General features: G+C 53.4%; 6 protein-coding genes across 6 annotated transcripts; 4 read left to right on the forward strand and 2 right to left on the reverse strand.

Annotated features, from left to right (window-relative positions):
- Positions 1–17: 17 nt before the first annotated feature.
- On the forward strand, positions 18–1843 carry LRP88_04895 (cytochrome P450; the record flags this gene model as incomplete). The annotated part of the gene is made up of 5 exons (XM_083241461.1): positions 18–373; positions 440–551; positions 599–710; positions 759–1753; positions 1805–1843. 5 exons carry the CDS (start codon positions 18–20, stop codon positions 1841–1843), a joined length of 1614 nt encoding a protein of 537 aa, XP_083102609.1.
- A 1276-nt stretch (positions 1844–3119) lies between these two features.
- LRP88_04896 (major facilitator superfamily domain-containing protein) lies at positions 3120–4601 on the forward strand (the record flags this gene model as incomplete). The annotated part of the gene is made up of 3 exons (XM_083241462.1): positions 3120–3191; positions 3256–3470; positions 3533–4601. 3 exons carry the CDS (start codon positions 3120–3122, stop codon positions 4599–4601), a joined length of 1356 nt encoding a protein of 451 aa, XP_083102610.1.
- A 4068-nt stretch (positions 4602–8669) lies between these two features.
- Positions 8670–10471, forward strand: LRP88_04897 (translation elongation factor EF-1 alpha; the record flags this gene model as incomplete). The annotated part of the gene is made up of 4 exons (XM_083241463.1): positions 8670–8741; positions 8848–8910; positions 9175–9313; positions 9363–10471. 4 exons carry the CDS (start codon positions 8670–8672, stop codon positions 10469–10471), a joined length of 1383 nt encoding a protein of 460 aa, XP_083102611.1.
- A 575-nt stretch (positions 10472–11046) lies between these two features.
- LRP88_04898 (mitochondrial inner-membrane-bound regulator-domain-containing protein) lies at positions 11047–14927 on the reverse strand (the record flags this gene model as incomplete). The annotated part of the gene is made up of 3 exons (XM_083241464.1): positions 11047–13524; positions 13582–13853; positions 13913–14927. The coding sequence occupies 3 exons, from the start codon at positions 14925–14927 to the stop codon at positions 11047–11049; spliced, it is 3765 nt and encodes a 1254-aa protein (XP_083102612.1).
- Positions 14928–15063: 136 nt separating this feature from the next.
- On the forward strand, positions 15064–16413 carry LRP88_04899 (Smc5-Smc6 complex subunit NSE3; the record flags this gene model as incomplete). The annotated part of the gene is made up of 4 exons (XM_083241465.1): positions 15064–15090; positions 15413–15644; positions 15694–15825; positions 15938–16413. 4 exons carry the CDS (start codon positions 15064–15066, stop codon positions 16411–16413), a joined length of 867 nt encoding a protein of 288 aa, XP_083102613.1.
- Positions 16414–16633: 220 nt separating this feature from the next.
- On the reverse strand, positions 16634–16988 carry LRP88_04900 (U2 snRNP complex subunit YSF3; the record flags this gene model as incomplete). The annotated part of the gene is made up of 3 exons (XM_083241466.1): positions 16634–16678; positions 16730–16936; positions 16986–16988. 3 exons carry the CDS (start codon positions 16986–16988, stop codon positions 16634–16636), a joined length of 255 nt encoding a protein of 84 aa, XP_083102614.1.
- Positions 16989–17933: the final 945 nt, after the last annotated feature.

Genomic DNA, 17933 nt, shown 5'->3' on the forward strand with positions numbered 1-17933 from the left:
GGGCGAGTCGCTCATGAATGGCTTCTTCTAAGACCATCATGGCGGTCCCAGAGATCATCGCCAGCCTCACCTGGCAGCAGACTGGATGCCTGCTCACCGGTGTCTGGCTCATCTACCTCGTCCAGCTGGTCATCCAGAGATTATGGCTCAGTCCTCTGGCCCATATCCCTGGCCCCAAGCTGGCAGCTTTGACTCAGTACTATGAGTTCTACTATGATTTTGTCCTGGGGGGACAATACACCTTCAAGATCATCGACATGCACGAAAAGTACGGACCTATTGTTCGTATCAACCCCTGGGAGGTCCACGTGGGAGACCCCGACTTCTTCTCGGAGCTCTACACTGGACCCAGCCGGCGCCGGGACAAGTGGACGTTCTATACACAACAGGCAAGAATACCATCGGATCTTACATAGAGAACCTCGCTAACACCCTGCAGTCCGGCGCCCCTCGTACGCGGGTACCTCATCCCAACGCCTTGGCGGGACCTAATACTGCGACGGAAGGCTCTCTTGCTGCCATCGACCACAGCCTTCACAAGTTGCGGCGAAGTGCGCTGAACCCTTTCTACTCAACTCAGACTGTGCGCAAATTGCAGCCGGTGATTGAGGAGAGAGTGGATGCCCTTCTGGATGCGTTCCTGAACTACGCCGAGGTGTCCAACGGTCAACCTTTGGATGTCATGTACCCGTACTCCGCCTTTACCAATGGTGAGCTCTATCTGTCCCGTGATAGTGGGCGAGTCTAACAGTGTGTAGACGTTATCAACGAGTATGCTTTTGCTCGGAGTGATCATCTTGTCGAGAAGCCGGATTTCGGAGCTGAAGTCACCAACGACCTTCTTATCGGCACCCACATGGGGCCATGCGTGCAGCATCTCGACTGGGTGCTCACACTTGTCAATGCTCTGCCCGAGTCCATCTCGAACCGATGCATGCCTGGTTGGGGTGGTTTCTTGAAGATGAAGAACGATATCCTCGAGCACATTCACAGCATCGACCCACCCCAAAGCACGGGCAAGTGGACGATGGATGGTGGTCACCCTACCATGCTCTCGAGGCCTCGCTCAATGCGGGGGAAGCCGTCACCCCAAGTTCAAGAGGGACAGATCCTCGTCCAAGGCGGTACTCTCACCACCTCTTGGGCCATGTCCCTGGCAACCTTCCACCTCCTCAACCGCCCTGAGACTCTTCGCAAGCTTCGCGACGAGCTCTTTGCTGCCATTCCCGATGCTCATGATACGACACCGCTTTCCCGACTTGAGAAGCTCCCCTACCTTCGCGGAGTTGTCAAGGAGGCATTGCGTCTCGGCATCGGAACTAGCAGCCGGCTCGCCCGAGTTGCCGCAGACGAGACCCTCGTCTACCATGACCACGTGAACAACACGGTCTGGCGCCTACCTCCGGGTTCCATCGTGGGTATGAGCCCATACAAGACCGTCATGGACGAGAACATCTTTTACGATGCCCGGGGCTTCCACCCTGAGCGCTGGGTTGAGGATGGCGAGCGACTCGACAAGTACCTCGACATCTTTTGCTCCGGCTCCCGCGTCTGCTTGGGCATGGCTCTCGCCCAGGCCGAACTCTACCTTATGCTTGCCAAGCTCTTCCGCCGCTGGGGAAGCGGTGGTGTTGTCTTTGGCAGCGACGATGGTGACCAGCGTCTTGGAGATGTTGGTTACTTGAGCATCTACGAAACGAGGGTGCGAGACTGCGAGCCCGCTGCTGACTTTTTTATGCCTATCCCCTACAAGGTATGTCTACATGTCCAAACTGTCCAACAATAACACTAACAATGAGCCAAGGGATCTGAGGGTCTTCGCTTTGCCTTTGAAGCCTACTAAACACGTGGTTCGATACCTCGTAACGAATATACCTATAGGTAACGGTATTTCAGCTTTGCTCTGCTTTCGCTTTTCTGCCCTTGCTCTGCTTTGCCACCTATACACTGTTGCCTTTTTATCATTATCATATGAGCGATGGAAACGAGATGTATGATGGATGGAATGATGAAATAATGTCACGACTCGAGGAAGTCATGAGTTTGATGTTTGTTTATGGAAGATACCTTTGGATACGGCACCTGGACGTGCCAATACCCTTTACTATGTCTTGTGCTTTTTATCAGTTTGATTTCTATTTATGGATGCTGGAGTTCATCTTGGGCTTCCCTATCGTTTTTACCGAAAGTGTTTCACCGGTATCACCGTGTCTCTGGAGAAGCGATTTCCCTTTTTATACCATCATGGTTTCAGCGCGGCGTCTGGGTTTAAAAACACGGACCTACCGCTGGTGGCCTTTTTTTTTTTTTTTTTTTTATTATCCCCCTTTTTTTTTTTTACCATCAGCACCAAATCACCCATCACCGCCGACTATAGGTGCACGGGCGAGTGTTTTGATTCCCTTTGTCATGAAGGTGGTGGATGTCTTACACGAAATGCCGGATCTGAAAAGATCATAAGATACCAATTTTGAACCAAAGTCGTGGGGGTTGAAGGGACGGGAGCCCATGGTGGAGGAGGATGAAGGGAGAAGAAGCAAGCTTCTTGACAAAATACCCATGAAAACGAAAAAAAGAATCATGAGAAAACACGACAAAAAATATACATACAGTTTTCAGTGCAATGATCTTCTGCAAGTGACTTGAAGCTATCACCGAGTGGAATCAGTACTAATCCTTGGCATCCTCGTCCAAGCATTGCCGTGAATCGAGCCAGATTGATAAACGGCTGATGCAGAATGGGTGATTCCCGTCAATGGTGGGGAGATCTCAAGAGCCTGCAGCCACGAAACCCCCTAAAGACACAGGGGTCAGGGGCCCTGAACGGCATCCGCCACGGCACACGCACGGCTGATTCCATAACCTCCACGTCACGGCCCGGACCAACCAGAGGCGTCAAAGCTGCCACCACACCACCACGTATTCGATTCGACGACCCCGAAAGCGACGGATGCCATCAGTTGAGCAAGTTTCCACTGTCTCCTGAGAGTGCTTGTGGTCAATTCTTTTCTTTTTCTACGTATATATGTCTTTGATTCTTTCCTATTGAACATCGGTTTCCGTCGTCTCTTCGTCACAAGTCTTACTGTACATCATCTTCGCATTCGCAACCAAACGCCATGGCTGGACTCGATCCCGTCGCGAGGAAGAAGGTTCTTCGCGTAATTGCCGTTTCTCTATTGCTCGATCTGGTATGTTCCAACTCTTGCACGCTGCATGCATGCGCCCGCGATTCTGATGGAAACTCTAATCTAGATCTCCTTCACCTTTATCCTCCCGCTGTTCCCGAAACTCCTCGAGTTCTACCGCGATCGCGAAGGCGAGGAGCCCTCGCTCGACGACAATGGCCCTCGGACGCTTCTCCAGACTGTCCTGTCCGGCCTCCACCGCTACAAGACCTCCTTTTCACGTCCGATAGAATCGCGATATGATATCGTGCTGCTGGGCGGTGCGCTGGGCTCCTTGTTCTCGTACGTCAGCATACCATCGCAGGGCGCTTGTCGCGGTTTGCTAATAGTGTCTTTCTGTATAGACTCCTTCAGGCCGTTGCCTCTCCCCTTATCGGCGCCCTCTCCGATCGATATGGCCGTCGCAAGGCCCTCCTAGCTTCCATGTGCGGTAACATTCTCTCCGTCCTGCTCTGGGTCGCGGCCGTCGACTTCCGCACCTTCATCGCGAGCCGCATCGTGGGTGGTCTATCCGAGGGCAATATCCAACTGTCAACGGCTATGGCGAGCGATATCTCGGACGAGTCCTCCCGTGGTGCTACCATGGCTCTGATTGGCGCGTGCTTCTCCGTCGCCTTCACCTTTGGCCCTGGGCTCGGCGCATGGCTGAGCACCATCTCGACCTTTGCCGCGAATCCCTTTGCGACGGCGGCTGGCTTCAGTCTTGGCCTGATTGTTGTCGAGACGGTATATCTCTACTTCTGTCTCCCTGAGACGTTGCCTGCTTTGACTGGCATGAATGTCAAGGAGGGTGAGAAGAAGAAGCCGGCTCCCAAGGCCGTTGAGCGTACCAACTCGCACTTCATCCTTAACGCCGTGCACTTTGTCTTCCTCCTCTTCTTCTCCGGCATGGAGAGCTCTCTGTCTTTCATGACCTATGAGCTCTTCTCATTTACCTCTGGCAAGAACGGTCGGCTTCTGGGCTACGTCGGATTGGTTGCATCAATCCTCCAGGGCGGCGTAACGCGACGCCTTCCTCCTCTCCTGTGCATCAAGATCGGCACGCTCGCCTGTCTCACATCCTTTATTCTTCTTGGCCAGATTACGACGATTGGAGGACTGTACTTGGCGGCTACATGCCTTGCTATGACATCCGCTACCGTCGTCACTGGCCTCAATGCGCTGAGCAGCTTCGAGGCTCACGAGGATGAGCGTGGAAACAAGCTGGGTATGCTTCGCAGCTGGGGCCAGCTCGGTCGCGGACTGGGACCTATCCTGTTCACGAGTGTGTACTGGTGGGCAGGCCGAGAGGTTGCCTACGGTATGGGTGCGACTGGTATGGCGGTTGTTGTCGCGACCGTGTTTGCTGGTTTGAAGACGCCCAAGGGCATGGAGAAGGCGAAGGGGAAGAAGACGGAGGGCAAGGCGCAATGATCAGTATGCTTGGGCGAAATGGTGACTGGGTCTTCATATAGAGGGGGGATGCATGAGGGTTTGGCCAAGCAGGACTTGGCTTGATCTGATATACGCGGCCTCAAGGCCAAATACATATACCAAATCGTAATTGGTCGTTCGAAACAATGCTTCAATATTGCTTCTTGCGTGGTCCATTGCCAGAATGGTGTTGGGCTAGACCCGAGTGCTGTTCTACGTTAGGGTGAAGCACACCAAGCATGTCTAACAATCAACATCACGAAGGCGGATTTGCGGCTTCAAGCGCAATTACGGTGGCCAAGAACGAGCCGATCCCTCCCCCCCCCCCTCTCAAACAAGGCGCAGGATCCCTCTTGTCGAGGAAAAGTGCAAAAAAAATTCCAAAAAAAGATACCCGCACCCGGATTTGCACCGGGATCCTTGGCTCACACCTATACTGTTATAGGAGTCCAACGAGTTGCTATTACTCTATACGGGCTTCGTTCTTGACCGTTCGACCACGGAGCGAGGCCTCTTGGCTGTCTGTTGGGGGAGGTGTTTGGTATTGCGACCTATATGTTGATGTGCAGGTGTTTGCCAGTTGGTGGCGGCTGGCGGGTTGATGCAGCTGGTGATGGAGGCACGGGCGGGATTACGCAGGCTGCACAGGGACGGTGCGAGGGTCGATCTCGGATGTGCGATAGAGTCGTGACGGAGGTATGGAAAGTCGATTCAGACCTGTGCAAGATGATATCGACGGGTATTTCGGTTGCTTGTTGGTTAAAGCCAGGTATCGACTTCGATATCGACTTGGAGGTGATATTGCTCGTCCAGATTTCCTATAGTCAGTAGAATAGCCACAGTACAGCAAATTGCAGTTTTCACACAACAGAGAACCAGACAATGGCCAATTCACTGTCCATTGGGGAAGGAAGTCAAAAGAAGTGCAGCGATTCGGCCAATGCACATCAGCTCGTGTAACCAGGGGTTGGGGGCTGGTGGCTTTATATGGATTTGCTGCGGGCTCCGCTCGACTCCCTGGACACCAATACGGGTCAAGCGCAAGCGAGACGCAACGATTATTTTTGATTGGAATGTGTAATGATACGCTTTGGGTTCGCTTAGTATCTCTAACCACAACATCCTTGACTTTGGATGGGGGGTTCGGGTTGATGGAGTTGTCTGTTGTTGATTCCTTCGCGCCTTTGCTACCCTGAACTTGTGTTGCTAACATCGCGGGCAAACTGCAGTTATCTTTTTAGGACAGAAACAAAATATGTGATGATATCTATGAATCATGAAATGCATCATTATTGCACATCAATGGAGCAAGAAGTTGCCTCCACCTCGTTCTGGCAGACTTCTCCGCGAACTACAAATGGGCCGCCGAACGACGGGCTCACGGCGGAGCCGATGCAGAGGCAACACATGCGTCGAGGGCATACCCACTGTGGACAAACCTCCAGTCTCGGCGGAGGTTGTTGAGGATGGCAAATACCTACTACAGGCCAAAGGATCACGATGCAGACTGAGCGGTCTGCAAAGACAGCGCACATCGAGACCAGCTGTCACGCATACTGTATCTACTGTACTAGTAAAGCTCTGGGAGCTGGAGCTTCTTGACTCTTGCTCAAACGTAGCGGCCGTGGATAGGCGGCAGGTGGCCAAGAGATGGTGTCGAGAGCTGGAGCTGGATGCGACAGCTCGCAGACAGGCCGAGGCCCATCCTTGCCTATCTTGGGCCTGGTCGAAATCTCGAACATGAGGTAGGGTTGCCGCCGCCGCGGTGGCACCTCGACAAGACAACGACTTGTACTGATTGACAATTTGACCGGCTCTCAGTGGCTCCGCGCATGGCCTAGTCGCCAGTTCATCGAATCCACTCAGAGGCCGGCCCTGCACACAATCGGCCATGATTTGGGAAAAACCTCATCTTGGACCTCCACTGCGACCAGCCGAGCCTTGGCGGCGGCGGGTACGTGAGGTGTGAGCTGCATCAAAGGACCAAGACCTTTCGTCGAGGCTCCACCATGGCTGGGAGTTTTTTTTCTTCTTGTCGCCCCTCCCTCATTATTTTGGCGCGCGCTTTCTTTTGAGGTTAGAGGCTACAGGACCCCAGCAACCTTTGGTCGGACTGAACTCTTCTGGGGGGGGCTTGTTGACAAGGAGGGGGAGGGGGAGGGGGGAGGGGCAGAGAAGCAGTCGAGCCATGAGACAGACACGACACACGAACACGACGAGGGAGACGGGAATTACCGAAGTTGAATGAATCAGCTCTTGATTGAGACGCTTCTACAGCTAAAGCTCCAAAATTGCCAGCCCTTTGATGTCATATCCTCTCTATTGAGGGCCGTTCACATCCATCATCCTTTACCCCTCCAGCTCCGAAGAAAATTTTTGATATGCGACCTCGACTGAAGACGGCCAGATCTTCCGTGCACTGGGCTCCCAGCGGCGGTGGCAACCAGGAGGCGCTAGTGGTGGGGCATGACGTTGATTCGTACAGGGAGTTTGAGCCAGAAACAGACCGCGCCAGAGAAGAGGGGCAGCAAGCACCTGAAGCTCCCCTCCCTCCCGATCGACACGGGCAGAAAAAAAAAGTACGTGAAAAACAAAGGGAGCTCTTTCGGCGCAATCAGTCATTTCGGGCACGAAAAAAACTGGAATCTCTCACCCGGTGTAATATCTACATGACGCATTCGGCGAGAAAACAGAATAATCAGATAGAGGCTTTCCCTTCCGTGACTCACGCCGCGTTGCGTTGGGCTGACAGAAGGAGGGGCAAAACCCGTGGGTTGGGCAGAAGACAGGTCCCACGGCTTGGGTTGTCGCAGCATCCATGGACTGGACTGCAAAGCAAGCAAGCAAGCCCATCCATCCATGGCCCCAGACAACCGCCGCGTACTGTAGCATCCACCACACAAACCCACCGAAAAGCCTCGACCGCTAGGCGGCCCTTTGTTGAATTTTTTCCTGCTTGGGCCGTAAGTGTGAAATTTTTTTTCTGCTCCTCCCTTGGGCGGCGGTGCTTGAGGAAAAATTGGTCCCCGCAGGTATCTGCTAACAGATGACATGTACCTTGTCCACACAACTTGTTTTTTTTTCGTCCTTCAGCCCTGCTGCTGTGGAAGCCAGATATTGGGTTTGAGGCCGAGATCAGTGGCATGGTCGATGAATGGCTAATGGAAGCGGTCAAAGGATATCTGGTGATGGTCGTCTCTGGTCTTGAACCACGCTGTAGCGTCCCGTATGGCTATCAACAGGCTCTACTGTACCGTGCTCACAATTGTAAATGCCAAATGCCATACCAAACAGAGAGGTTGCTTGCCAGGCAGAGAGACATCTGTCCCAGCTCCCCTCCCTCAGATATCAACCTTGAGAGGCCTCAGCAACACCGCAACAACTCGTCAAAGCGCGCAACAGCTCATGGCAACATTAATTCAAGTAAATAGCTCCAGTAGATACTCCATCTAGACTCCATATTCCTCAAAAAACAAGCCTCTGATGTCCCGTAATCTCCATGGCTTCGCCCCTCCTAATGTCGTCCTCGTACCATTCCTCAGACCGATCATGCCTTTGCCCACACGCCGTATCCAAGGGCAGGCACCCACACTTCAAACAGACCGTAACCCCCCTTCGGCTCTTTGATTGGGTGTCAGGCTGGGAATTTCTGCCAGTGCTTGCGCAGTGCGGGCAGGAAAAAAAACCTCATTGCTGTTAGGGCTCGTCGGCCGGTGGCCAGCTGCTTGCCCCGCGCCCGCTCCAGCTGCCTTCTCCCCACCCCTCCCCCTCCACCTCTCCTCCCACCTTTTTAAATCTCCTCCTCCCACCTCTTCCTTTCATTTTTTTCTTCCCTTCTGCTCTTCGTCTCGCATACCCGGTTCAAGCATCCGATCTGCGAATTGTACGTTCCCTTCCATCAAAGGCCTTTGAGCATCATCACGAGGACTCTTTGCTTTCGCGCACAGTTCCTTCGCGATCACTCTCATCGCCGCCTCCTCTTCCTCTCCCCTCCCGCACCTGCTGACCTCTTCCCTCTGCAGCACGTTCTAAACAGACACTTAACGCACATCACAAACAACCGCCAAAATGGGTAAGGAGGACAAGACTCACCTCAACGTCGTCGTCATCGGCCACGTCGACTCTGGCAAGTCGACCACCGTAAGTCAAACCCTCATCGCGATCTGCTTATCTTGGGTCGTGGAACCCCGCCTGGCATCTCGGGCGGGGTATTCATCATTCACTTCATGCTGACAATCATCTACAGACCGGTCACTTGATCTACCAGTGCGGTGGTATCGACAAGCGAACCATCGAGAAGTTCGAGAAGGTTGGTGACATCTCCCCCGATCGCGCCTTGCTATTCCACATCGAATTCCACATCGAATTCCCTCCCTCGCGATACGCTCTGCGCCCGCTTCTCCCGAGTCCCAAAAATTTTGCGGTCCAACCGTAATTTTTTTTTGGTGGGGCATTTACCCCGCCACTCGGGCGACGTTGGACAAAGCCCTGACCCCTGCACACAAAAACACCAAACCCTCTTGGCGCGCATCATCACGTGGTTCACAACAGACGCTAACCGGTCCAACAATAGGAAGCCGCTGAGCTCGGTAAGGGTTCCTTCAAGTACGCCTGGGTCCTTGACAAGCTCAAGGCCGAGCGTGAGCGTGGTATCACCATCGACATTGCCCTCTGGAAGTTCGAGACTCCCCGCTACTATGTCACCGTCATTGGTATGTTGCTGTCAATTCTCACACATGTCTCACCACTAACAATCAACAGACGCCCCCGGCCACCGTGACTTCATCAAGAACATGATCACTGGTACTTCCCAGGCCGACTGCGCCATTCTCATCATTGCCGCCGGTACTGGTGAGTTCGAGGCTGGTATCTCCAAGGATGGCCAGACCCGTGAGCACGCCCTGCTCGCCTACACCCTCGGTGTCAAGAACCTCATTGTCGCCATCAACAAGATGGACACCACCAAGTGGTCCGAGTCCCGTTACCAGGAGATTATCAAGGAGACCTCCAACTTCATCAAGAAGGTCGGCTACAACCCCAAGGCTGTCGCTTTCGTCCCCATCTCCGGCTTCAACGGCGACAACATGCTTACTCCCTCCACCAACTGCCCCTGGTACAAGGGCTGGGAGCGTGAGATCAAGTCTGGCAAGCTCACCGGCAAGACCCTCCTCGAGGCCATTGACTCCATCGAGCCCCCCAAGCGTCCCGTCGACAAGCCCCTCCGACTTCCCCTCCAGGATGTCTACAAGATTGGTGGTATTGGCACGGTTCCCGTCGGCCGTATCGAGACTGGTGTCATCAAGCCCGGTATGGTCGTTACCTTCGCCCCCTCCAACGTCACCACTGAAGTCAAGTCCGTCGAGATGCACCACGAGCAGCTCACTGAGGGTCTTCCCGGTGACAACGTCGGCTTCAACGTGAAGAACGTCTCCGTCAAGGAGATCCGACGTGGTAACGTCGCTGGTGACTCCAAGAACGACCCCCCTCTGGGTGCCGCCTCTTTCACCGCCCAGGTCATTGTCCTCAACCACCCTGGCCAGGTTGGTGCCGGTTACGCCCCCGTTCTGGACTGCCACACTGCCCACATTGCCTGCAAGTTCGCCGAGATCCAGGAGAAGATCGACCGCCGAACTGGTAAGGCTGTTGAGTCCGCCCCCAAGTTCATCAAGTCTGGTGACTCCGCCATCGTCAAGATGGTTCCCTCCAAGCCCATGTGCGTTGAGGCTTTCACTGACTACCCTCCTCTGGGCCGTTTCGCCGTCCGTGACATGCGACAGACCGTTGCTGTCGGTGTCATCAAGGCCGTCGAGAAGGCTGCTGCTGGCTCCGGCAAGGTCACCAAGTCCGCTGCCAAGGCTGCCAAGAAGTAAGCTACTTGCTTCTAAACCGACAACCACCGGCGGGATCTTACGACTCCGATCTCGCGCCCAAGGGCTGATGTTCTCACTTCAACGACGATATGATCTCACATGCGGTGCATGAGCACTCGGCTTTTGATTGGGGCACATAATGAGAGGCAGGGAAAAAGCCTCGGATCTCAGGTTGTGCAAAACAAAAAAGAATAGAGAGTCTAGAAGTGATTCGTGCAATTTTTCCTGTTCCCATGCTTGCAATGTGATTGTGAATGTGTGCCTAGTGAGATGTGCCTAGTAAGATGATGCCTTGGTGATGTGTTGTTTGGTTTACCATGATCACTTGGTGTTGTAGGTCTACCTAAAGCCTGTGTCTAACGGCCCTGTTCTGTTGCCCTGCCCCGTTGGTCCTGCCTTGGTTCATGTTTGATGGTGGTCATGGGTGTTGGTCATGTTGGTTCGTGTCGTGCGTGACGTGAAGGTATCATCATCGTACATGTCTATTCTTCATTTGGTCTTTACATCATACACAAGTGGTGCTACATATACAGTACATGTTATACAAAGTTACTTTTCTCCTTTATACCAAAAATTCACCTCCTCCCTCTCTTCCTCCCCCTGCCTGACCACCTATCTTTTGCGGCATTGGGCTTCTTCTTTGCGGCGTGGGGCTTGGGAAGGTCGTCAAAGAAGCCACCCCCGCCGCTCGAGGTGCGCTGGTGCGTGGTTGAGAGCCTGCTTGCAAAGGCGGCAGCGAACGGGTCCTTGAACTGAGTCGAATGGGGAGTCGCTTGTTGCTTCTTGACCCCGTGATTATGTTTGGTAGTGCCTCTTTTCGACTTCTGGGTAGGAGAGGGGGCCTTTGGAGGCTTGTCGGTGACTCTGGTTGAGAACATGGCCGAGAAATCATCCTCACTGGTGGTTTGACGAGCTCCAGGGCTCTCTTGCGCTTGGCGGGCCCCAGAGTCCTCTTGCGGTTGATGGGCCTCAGGCTTCGCTTGCGGTTGACGAGCTCCGGGGTCCTCTTGGGGTTGGCGGGCTCCAAGGATCTCTTGTGCTTGGCGGGCTCTAGAGTTCTCTTGCGCTTGACGAGCATTAAACCTGGTAACTACTTCCTTTAGTAGGATGTTGTTGGTAGCATCGTCAACATGACGGTCGCCGCCAGGTTGGCTAGTGGGAGTCTTCACGGATATGGGGTCGGCAAACTGGTCCAAGAAGGAGTGGAGAAGCTCTGTCGGGGACTTGGTCTTTGCGCCTCTCCGGCCCTTCTGTGGTTTTTTGGCACTTGTCCGGTCGACTTTGGGTTCCTTGACCTCGGGTTCCTTGATCTCTTCCGCTGCGACATCTGACTTGTCAACACTCGCTTGGTCGAGCTCTGCTTCCCTGGCCTCGAATTCCTTGGCCTCTGACGCCGTGGAACCTGGCCTGCTGGTGCTTATTTGGTCGACTTCGGATTCTTTGGCTTCAGGTTCCTTGACATCAAGCTCCTTGATCCCGGGCCCATCAGCCTCCGCCTCGGTGACCTTTGGCTCCGCGACCTTTGGCTCGGTGACCTCAGGTTCGCCCATCTCTCTAAAGTGTTCCGTCTCTTCCAAAACTTCAAACTTCCTTGGCCTAGGAGGGGTATCCCTGGCCCCTCTTCGTGACACGTATTCCTTACTGGACTGTTCAGGTTCATCGTATCTCCGGAGGTTAGGGCGACCATGCCTGTCGAACTTGCCATCGTCCACAATGATGTCTTCAGTAAGCTCCTCCTCGGGAAGGTCGTAACTGTGATCCTCGAGCTGACGGCTCTTGATGGACTCATATCCTTCTGTCCAGGAGAAGCACTGGCCAGTAGCCATGTCCTCGACCAGCTGCAGGAAGCTGTTGCGCTTCTTGCCTTTGAAGCTGGTGCCCGGATAGCCCGGCAGGCCTGCTTGGAGGGTAAGCTCCTGACGCTGGCCGCCGTGCTGGCCAGCCTCGATGCTCGAGTAGCGTAGCGTGTGGTCACGCCAGGGCATTTCAACCGTCTGGTGGATCTCCAGGCCACGGAAAGCGTAGGTGTGGCTCTTGGGCTTGATGGATCTTGTGCCAGGGTTGATGTATTTCGGGGGGATCATGAGGGTAGCTTGACTGGGCGTTCGGAGATGGCCTTGGAGGAGGTTAAATTCGGACGTATCGAGGAAGCTCCTGAGGCCGGATTTGTCCAGATCCAAAGCAAGGTGACGTTCGTGTTGCATGCGTACGTCTACGCTCTCGCCAGGAAGCAAGAGGTCGTTACGGTACCACGGGATAATGCAGTAGGCGGTGGCATCTTTGGGGATGGAAAAGTTGGCCAGGTCGGCTTCAGCGTCGACTGGTAGGCGGACCTGAATGACAGGGCCCTGCCTGTTCGCAGCCGAACGGTCGCCGTGAACTGCAAGGTTCAGGATAATGGTGGTGGATTGAGTCAAAGTATCGCTGCCCTCGGGCTTGAGGGCGGAAAAGGAGGCAGGATGTGGGATGAGAGGATAGAACGTACGGCGCTTGTGGGATAGCACCGCACCGAGTATGGGGCTCTCGGGAGGGACGAGGTCGTCATCGATCCCGGGCGTGCTCAAGTCGTCGGAGTGTAGAGGAATGATCAAGTCATTGGGATCGGCATCAGGAGACTGGGCCTTCTTCTTGCGAGTCTCAGCCTCCTTGAGTTTGCCTACTTGAAAGCTGTTATGAATGATGTGTCCAAAAGTGGCAGTTGTGACGTTCCTAGAACCGAGTTTGTCTGGTTGGTACTCGGGGAGAGAAGCTGAGCCGACTAGGTCGAGGGGCACAGGAGATGCCTCGTCTGGCTTATTGTTGATGGGGGTCACAACTCGCTGCCACGTCTGGAGCTTGTCTCTCCACGATAGAGCCTTCAGCTGTCGTCGAAAGTCGACAAAGTGGCTCTTTGGGATGCCCTTGGTTTGTGGCCGAGGGAGGCACTCCATATCCACCTCCCGGCCAGGGTTGGGATGGCCGAGCAGCAGGCGAAGGACAACGTCTCCCTTGTCCTCCGTCTTTGACTCGGCGGCGTTCTCCTGGGGATCTGGGAGCCAGGAGACCCTTAGTTCCTTGGATCCCATTAGGTTAATGCACTACATTATAAGAGAGTAGATAGATGGTCGTACCTTTTTCTCGACGATCTTGAGAGTCGTTTTGGTGAGTTGAGAAAGGACCTCGAGCTCCGTCGAGGAGGGGATGAGTGTTACGTGTTGCCGAATAGGGATGTCTCGGACCACCCGCTTCCGTAGAATCTGGTCTAGATGTGCGAGAATACCGTAGGCGGTGGCCTTCCTGGCGGTAATGTTAAGGCGATGGTGCTTGTGGTTAAGAGTTATCGTTTCCTCCTCGCCAACGAGAAAGTCCTCTCTCAACTCCCGCACCATGCGGTCTGATTCAACTGGGATATCCAGTTAGTATCGAGTGCATCCCAGTAGACCCTCAATAAGGAAAACCTACAAGTGAGAAACACAAAGAAATCAGGTTGCATCTGGACCATGACGTTTCCAACATCATCCATGCTCTTTTGACTCTGGATCTTCCAGATGTCGTAAATTACCTTTTGAACGCATGCGAGCTTGTCCTGACCTCCTCGGACGTCGGTCTTTGTTAGGGGCACCCAGGGATAATGCTTCACAACCCAGGAATAGTTTATGACATCCTCCGGCACAACCTCAGCTTTACGGAGACGGCTATACTCTTTGAGCTGGTCCGTCATAAACCCGTTCCGGAGAACCTCGGTCAGCTTCTCAATCTCCGAGTCTCGGAGGAAGCGAGTGTCTGGGCGAAGCTCGTCAATGTTGCGGTATATCTCATCGACGCTCAATTCACCCTCCTCCTCTGAAGGAGTGAGGCGATTCCAATCTAATTCAGAAGGTGGCTGAACGGGCTGAGACTGAACCACGGTGGGGGCCTTCTTGGAGCGGCGTATCTGGTTCGGATTGTTGATAATGATGGCGTCGGCAGGGACACCAAGCGCCGACACTCCCAAAGACTCGTCGTGTACGAGATCGTGGCGGAACCGCTTTGTCGGCAAGACGGTTGGTTCTAGCTCGGGGATGACAGGCAATTCAAACAAGCTATTTTCAGAACTCTCCGCAGGGTGTTCTGCTGAAGAATCCGAGTTCTTTTCGGACGAGTCGAGGGGCAGTTCTGCAGAGGCGGGAGCAGAGGCTTGGGTCGTCGTCTCATCTCGGGTTTCTTGTACTGGATCGATTGGTTTCTCTGAGAGAGATTCGGTCGAAGGAGGCTCAGACTGGGTATCCGAGGTTGGCTTCGCATCTTGATCGTCTTGAGGCCTTGGGGCGGTTTCGGAAGTCGTCTCGGCTGAGTTTTTTATATCGGTCGTAGGATCCTCTGGCTTGGTTATAGTCTCTGTTTGTTCCGGAGACTCTTCCTCTTTTGATTTCGATTCGGCCGGGATATTAGCGCCTGTAATAAAGCTTTCAATCTTGCCATCGCTCGCCTTCCCCATCTCCGAAGTATACCGTCGTCGTTGACCGAGACTTTGTGTAATTGGAGCTGCGCGAAAGCCCAGCAGGGCGCTGCGCTGGGTCAGGCCGAACCGACATGCCAGGCAGATGCGCGGCACACGCGCCGCCCTCGATATCATGGGAATTAAAGCAATTGAGGACAAAGTCCCGTGAAGTGGGCGAAAATGCGACGAGGCAGGTGGGAGCTTCTAAGAGAGTAATGGTTCTCGGAAATTTTGCTGGTGGCCGATAAGAGATAAGATAAGATAAAGTTAATTGGCTCCAACGCGTCGCGTACCTGCCCCTCCAACTGTCTTTGTCTCTCCTCTCATCGTTACTGTACCAATTATTGGGCGTGTTTGCAATTCTACTGTTGTTTTAATATTGAAATAGCTGTATTAGACAAGCCATGCCCCCTCAAAGAAATCGCCGTGCTCGTGCCGTGAGTTGTTGTGATTCACTAAAGGACCAGGCTAACACTCTACAGCTTGAGGACGATGGATCTGAAGACGATGTTCGTCCTCGTCAACGCCGTCGCAACTCTCTGGACGACCAAGAAAACGAAGAGGACCTTGACGACGAAGATCGTGACGACGAGGAGATGAACCCACACCCTGGCCGGAGCGCCGACGAGCAGATGGCCAAGAAGTTGGTTCGATATGCGATTTCGTGTGAATATTCCAGAACAACCATCCGAAGAGATGGTATTAAGGAACGAGGTAATGGCACATGAATTTGGCTTTTGCAGCGTTGCTTATGTATCCTCAGTTCTCGGTAACCAAGGGCGCTCCTTCAAGCGCGTCTTCGACTTGGCGCAAAAGCAACTACGAGAGGTCTGGGGCATGGAGCTACGAGAGCTGCCCGTGAGGGAGAAGATGACTCTTCACGAGAAGCGCCAAGGTAAGACCAACTTTGGAACATCAAGAGTGTCTCTGACAGTTTGCAGCAATGAAGAGCCAGTCACAGCCCAAGGCAAACTCGAACGCCTTCATCCTCACATCGACATTACCAGAAGCCTACCGAACCGCCGCGATCCTCCAACCGTCCAAGACCCCAAGCGCAGACGACGAAGCCACGTATTCGGCCTTTTATACGCTTGTCATCTCAACCATCTGGCTCAATGGCGGGGAACTGAGTGAGCAGAAGCTACAGCGCTATCTCACACGGCTGAACGCGGACCAGAACGTTTCCATGGACAAGACGGAACTGATACTCAAGAAGATGGAGAAGCAGGGATACGTGATCAAGAGGGTCGACAAACCCCTCGCGGGCCAGGACGGAGATCACACAATCACATGGCATGTCGGCCCGCGCGCGAAAGAAGAGGTTGGTCTGGATGGAGTCATGGGCATGGTGCGAGAGGTCTATGGCGAGAGCTGGGGCGAGGACATGGAGAAGAAGCTGCGCTCGAGTCTGAACATCAAACATCAGCGCGTAGACGGCGATGAGCAGGACGAGCCTGATGGAGACACCACCATGGTGGAATGAAGAGCTGATGTTGACGATATGATACCCAAATGTGTGTTGGAAGGAGCAGACTCTAGCATGTTGAGACTGCGTATATAAATGCAACTAGAATCGTTTTTATGCCATTTATCCTCCCTCTTGCGGGGGTATCGTTCCTTGACGCCGTTCTATAAAACCCAAACAAAACCGAAATCTCTGCGATCGCGCTCAGAGGTTGTTCGCATATCAAATCGCACACGTATTAATCTTCGCGCTGTGGCGGCGGTCCGCAAGGCTGCACCATTTTCTACAGAAAAGTCAACATCACCGTCGCGACCTTTGCAGGGAAGAGACATACTCGGATCATCTGGGCGCGGACCTTTGCGAGGGGTTCGTTCTCGGCGAGCGCAATGTAAGACAGGAGCGGTCGGTGGCCGGCGATGGAAGAGTACGTGTCGCGCTGGATGTTGGTCCGCCACTCCCAGCTCGTCGTGTCTGGGTGTCCGGTGCCGATGTACTTTGCCTGGAGGCGCTCGAGTTCTTGCTGGGTGCGGAGCTTGTCGGCCTGGGAGGGGTTAGCGATTGAAGCGCAGGCGGAGAGAGGGGGGCGGTACCATTTTTGCGAGATTGGATGTGCTATGAGGGTATTCGTGGGGATGCGCAAGGCGTTGATGGTGATGTTAATGCGATGCGACGGCTGGGTGTTGGTGGATGCTGAAAGCTCGGATTATTGCATAGCGGGTCTCAACCCCTGGCAAGTCCTCCAGATGTCTTCTCTCCTCCGTCAACACCAGGTGTCAAATCATTCCTCAAGGCTCGACGATTGTAGTAACTTATCAAGCTAGAATCAAATTGTAGAATTCTCAACATTATTTCCACCCTGTTTTCTGTCATCCTTCCCTGTTGCCGCGTTATCGTACGTGCCATCCAAATCCAGCCATATCAACCTCTCGAGCCAGCCCCTTTACCTTTCTCTCAGGTCCCATATCTTGCTGCAAGATTATCTCCAGGAATTTTCGGTCCGAAACGCCCTTGGTCGGTCTCAATAGTTTCAAGTGACCAAGAAACTTGAAAAAAAAAAAAAAAATGATAAGACGTCGACCGCCGACACAGTCATCCCGTAATGGACCGAACTCATGATCCGCTTATGCAAGCAATTTCCTTTGGGGAGCAGATAATTGCCATTTACCCCTTTAAATCTGGCTATCTGATGTATCTATTTATGACTCTGTTGTTGACAAGGTACCCGAGGGTTATGGGAGGGGAAGCTATTCGTCTAATCCTCAAATCTCCCATAGTGTAACGCCTTGGTTATTCAAACTTTGTGCCCTCGTTTATCCACCAGCCAATGCCTCTCGATTCACCATTGCCACGAGCTGATCGGAGAATAAGAAGTATAACGGCAATGGTAGATCTCAAAGTTGTTAGTAAACTCCTTCTTTGAACACGGCTCGGTCATATTTAGCAACACGAGCAGCTTGCAGTAACAAGCACTTCTCAGCGAAAGGCGTTAATAGCCGAACAAGCAGGATACGAAGCTCATCAATAACTATAGTGAACAA

Source organism: Fusarium phalaenopsidis (assembly GCF_050370095.1).
Source record: "Fusarium phalaenopsidis strain FUZ10S chromosome Unknown contig_32292, whole genome shotgun sequence".
Taxonomy (NCBI): Eukaryota; Fungi; Ascomycota; class Sordariomycetes; order Hypocreales; family Nectriaceae; genus Fusarium; species Fusarium phalaenopsidis.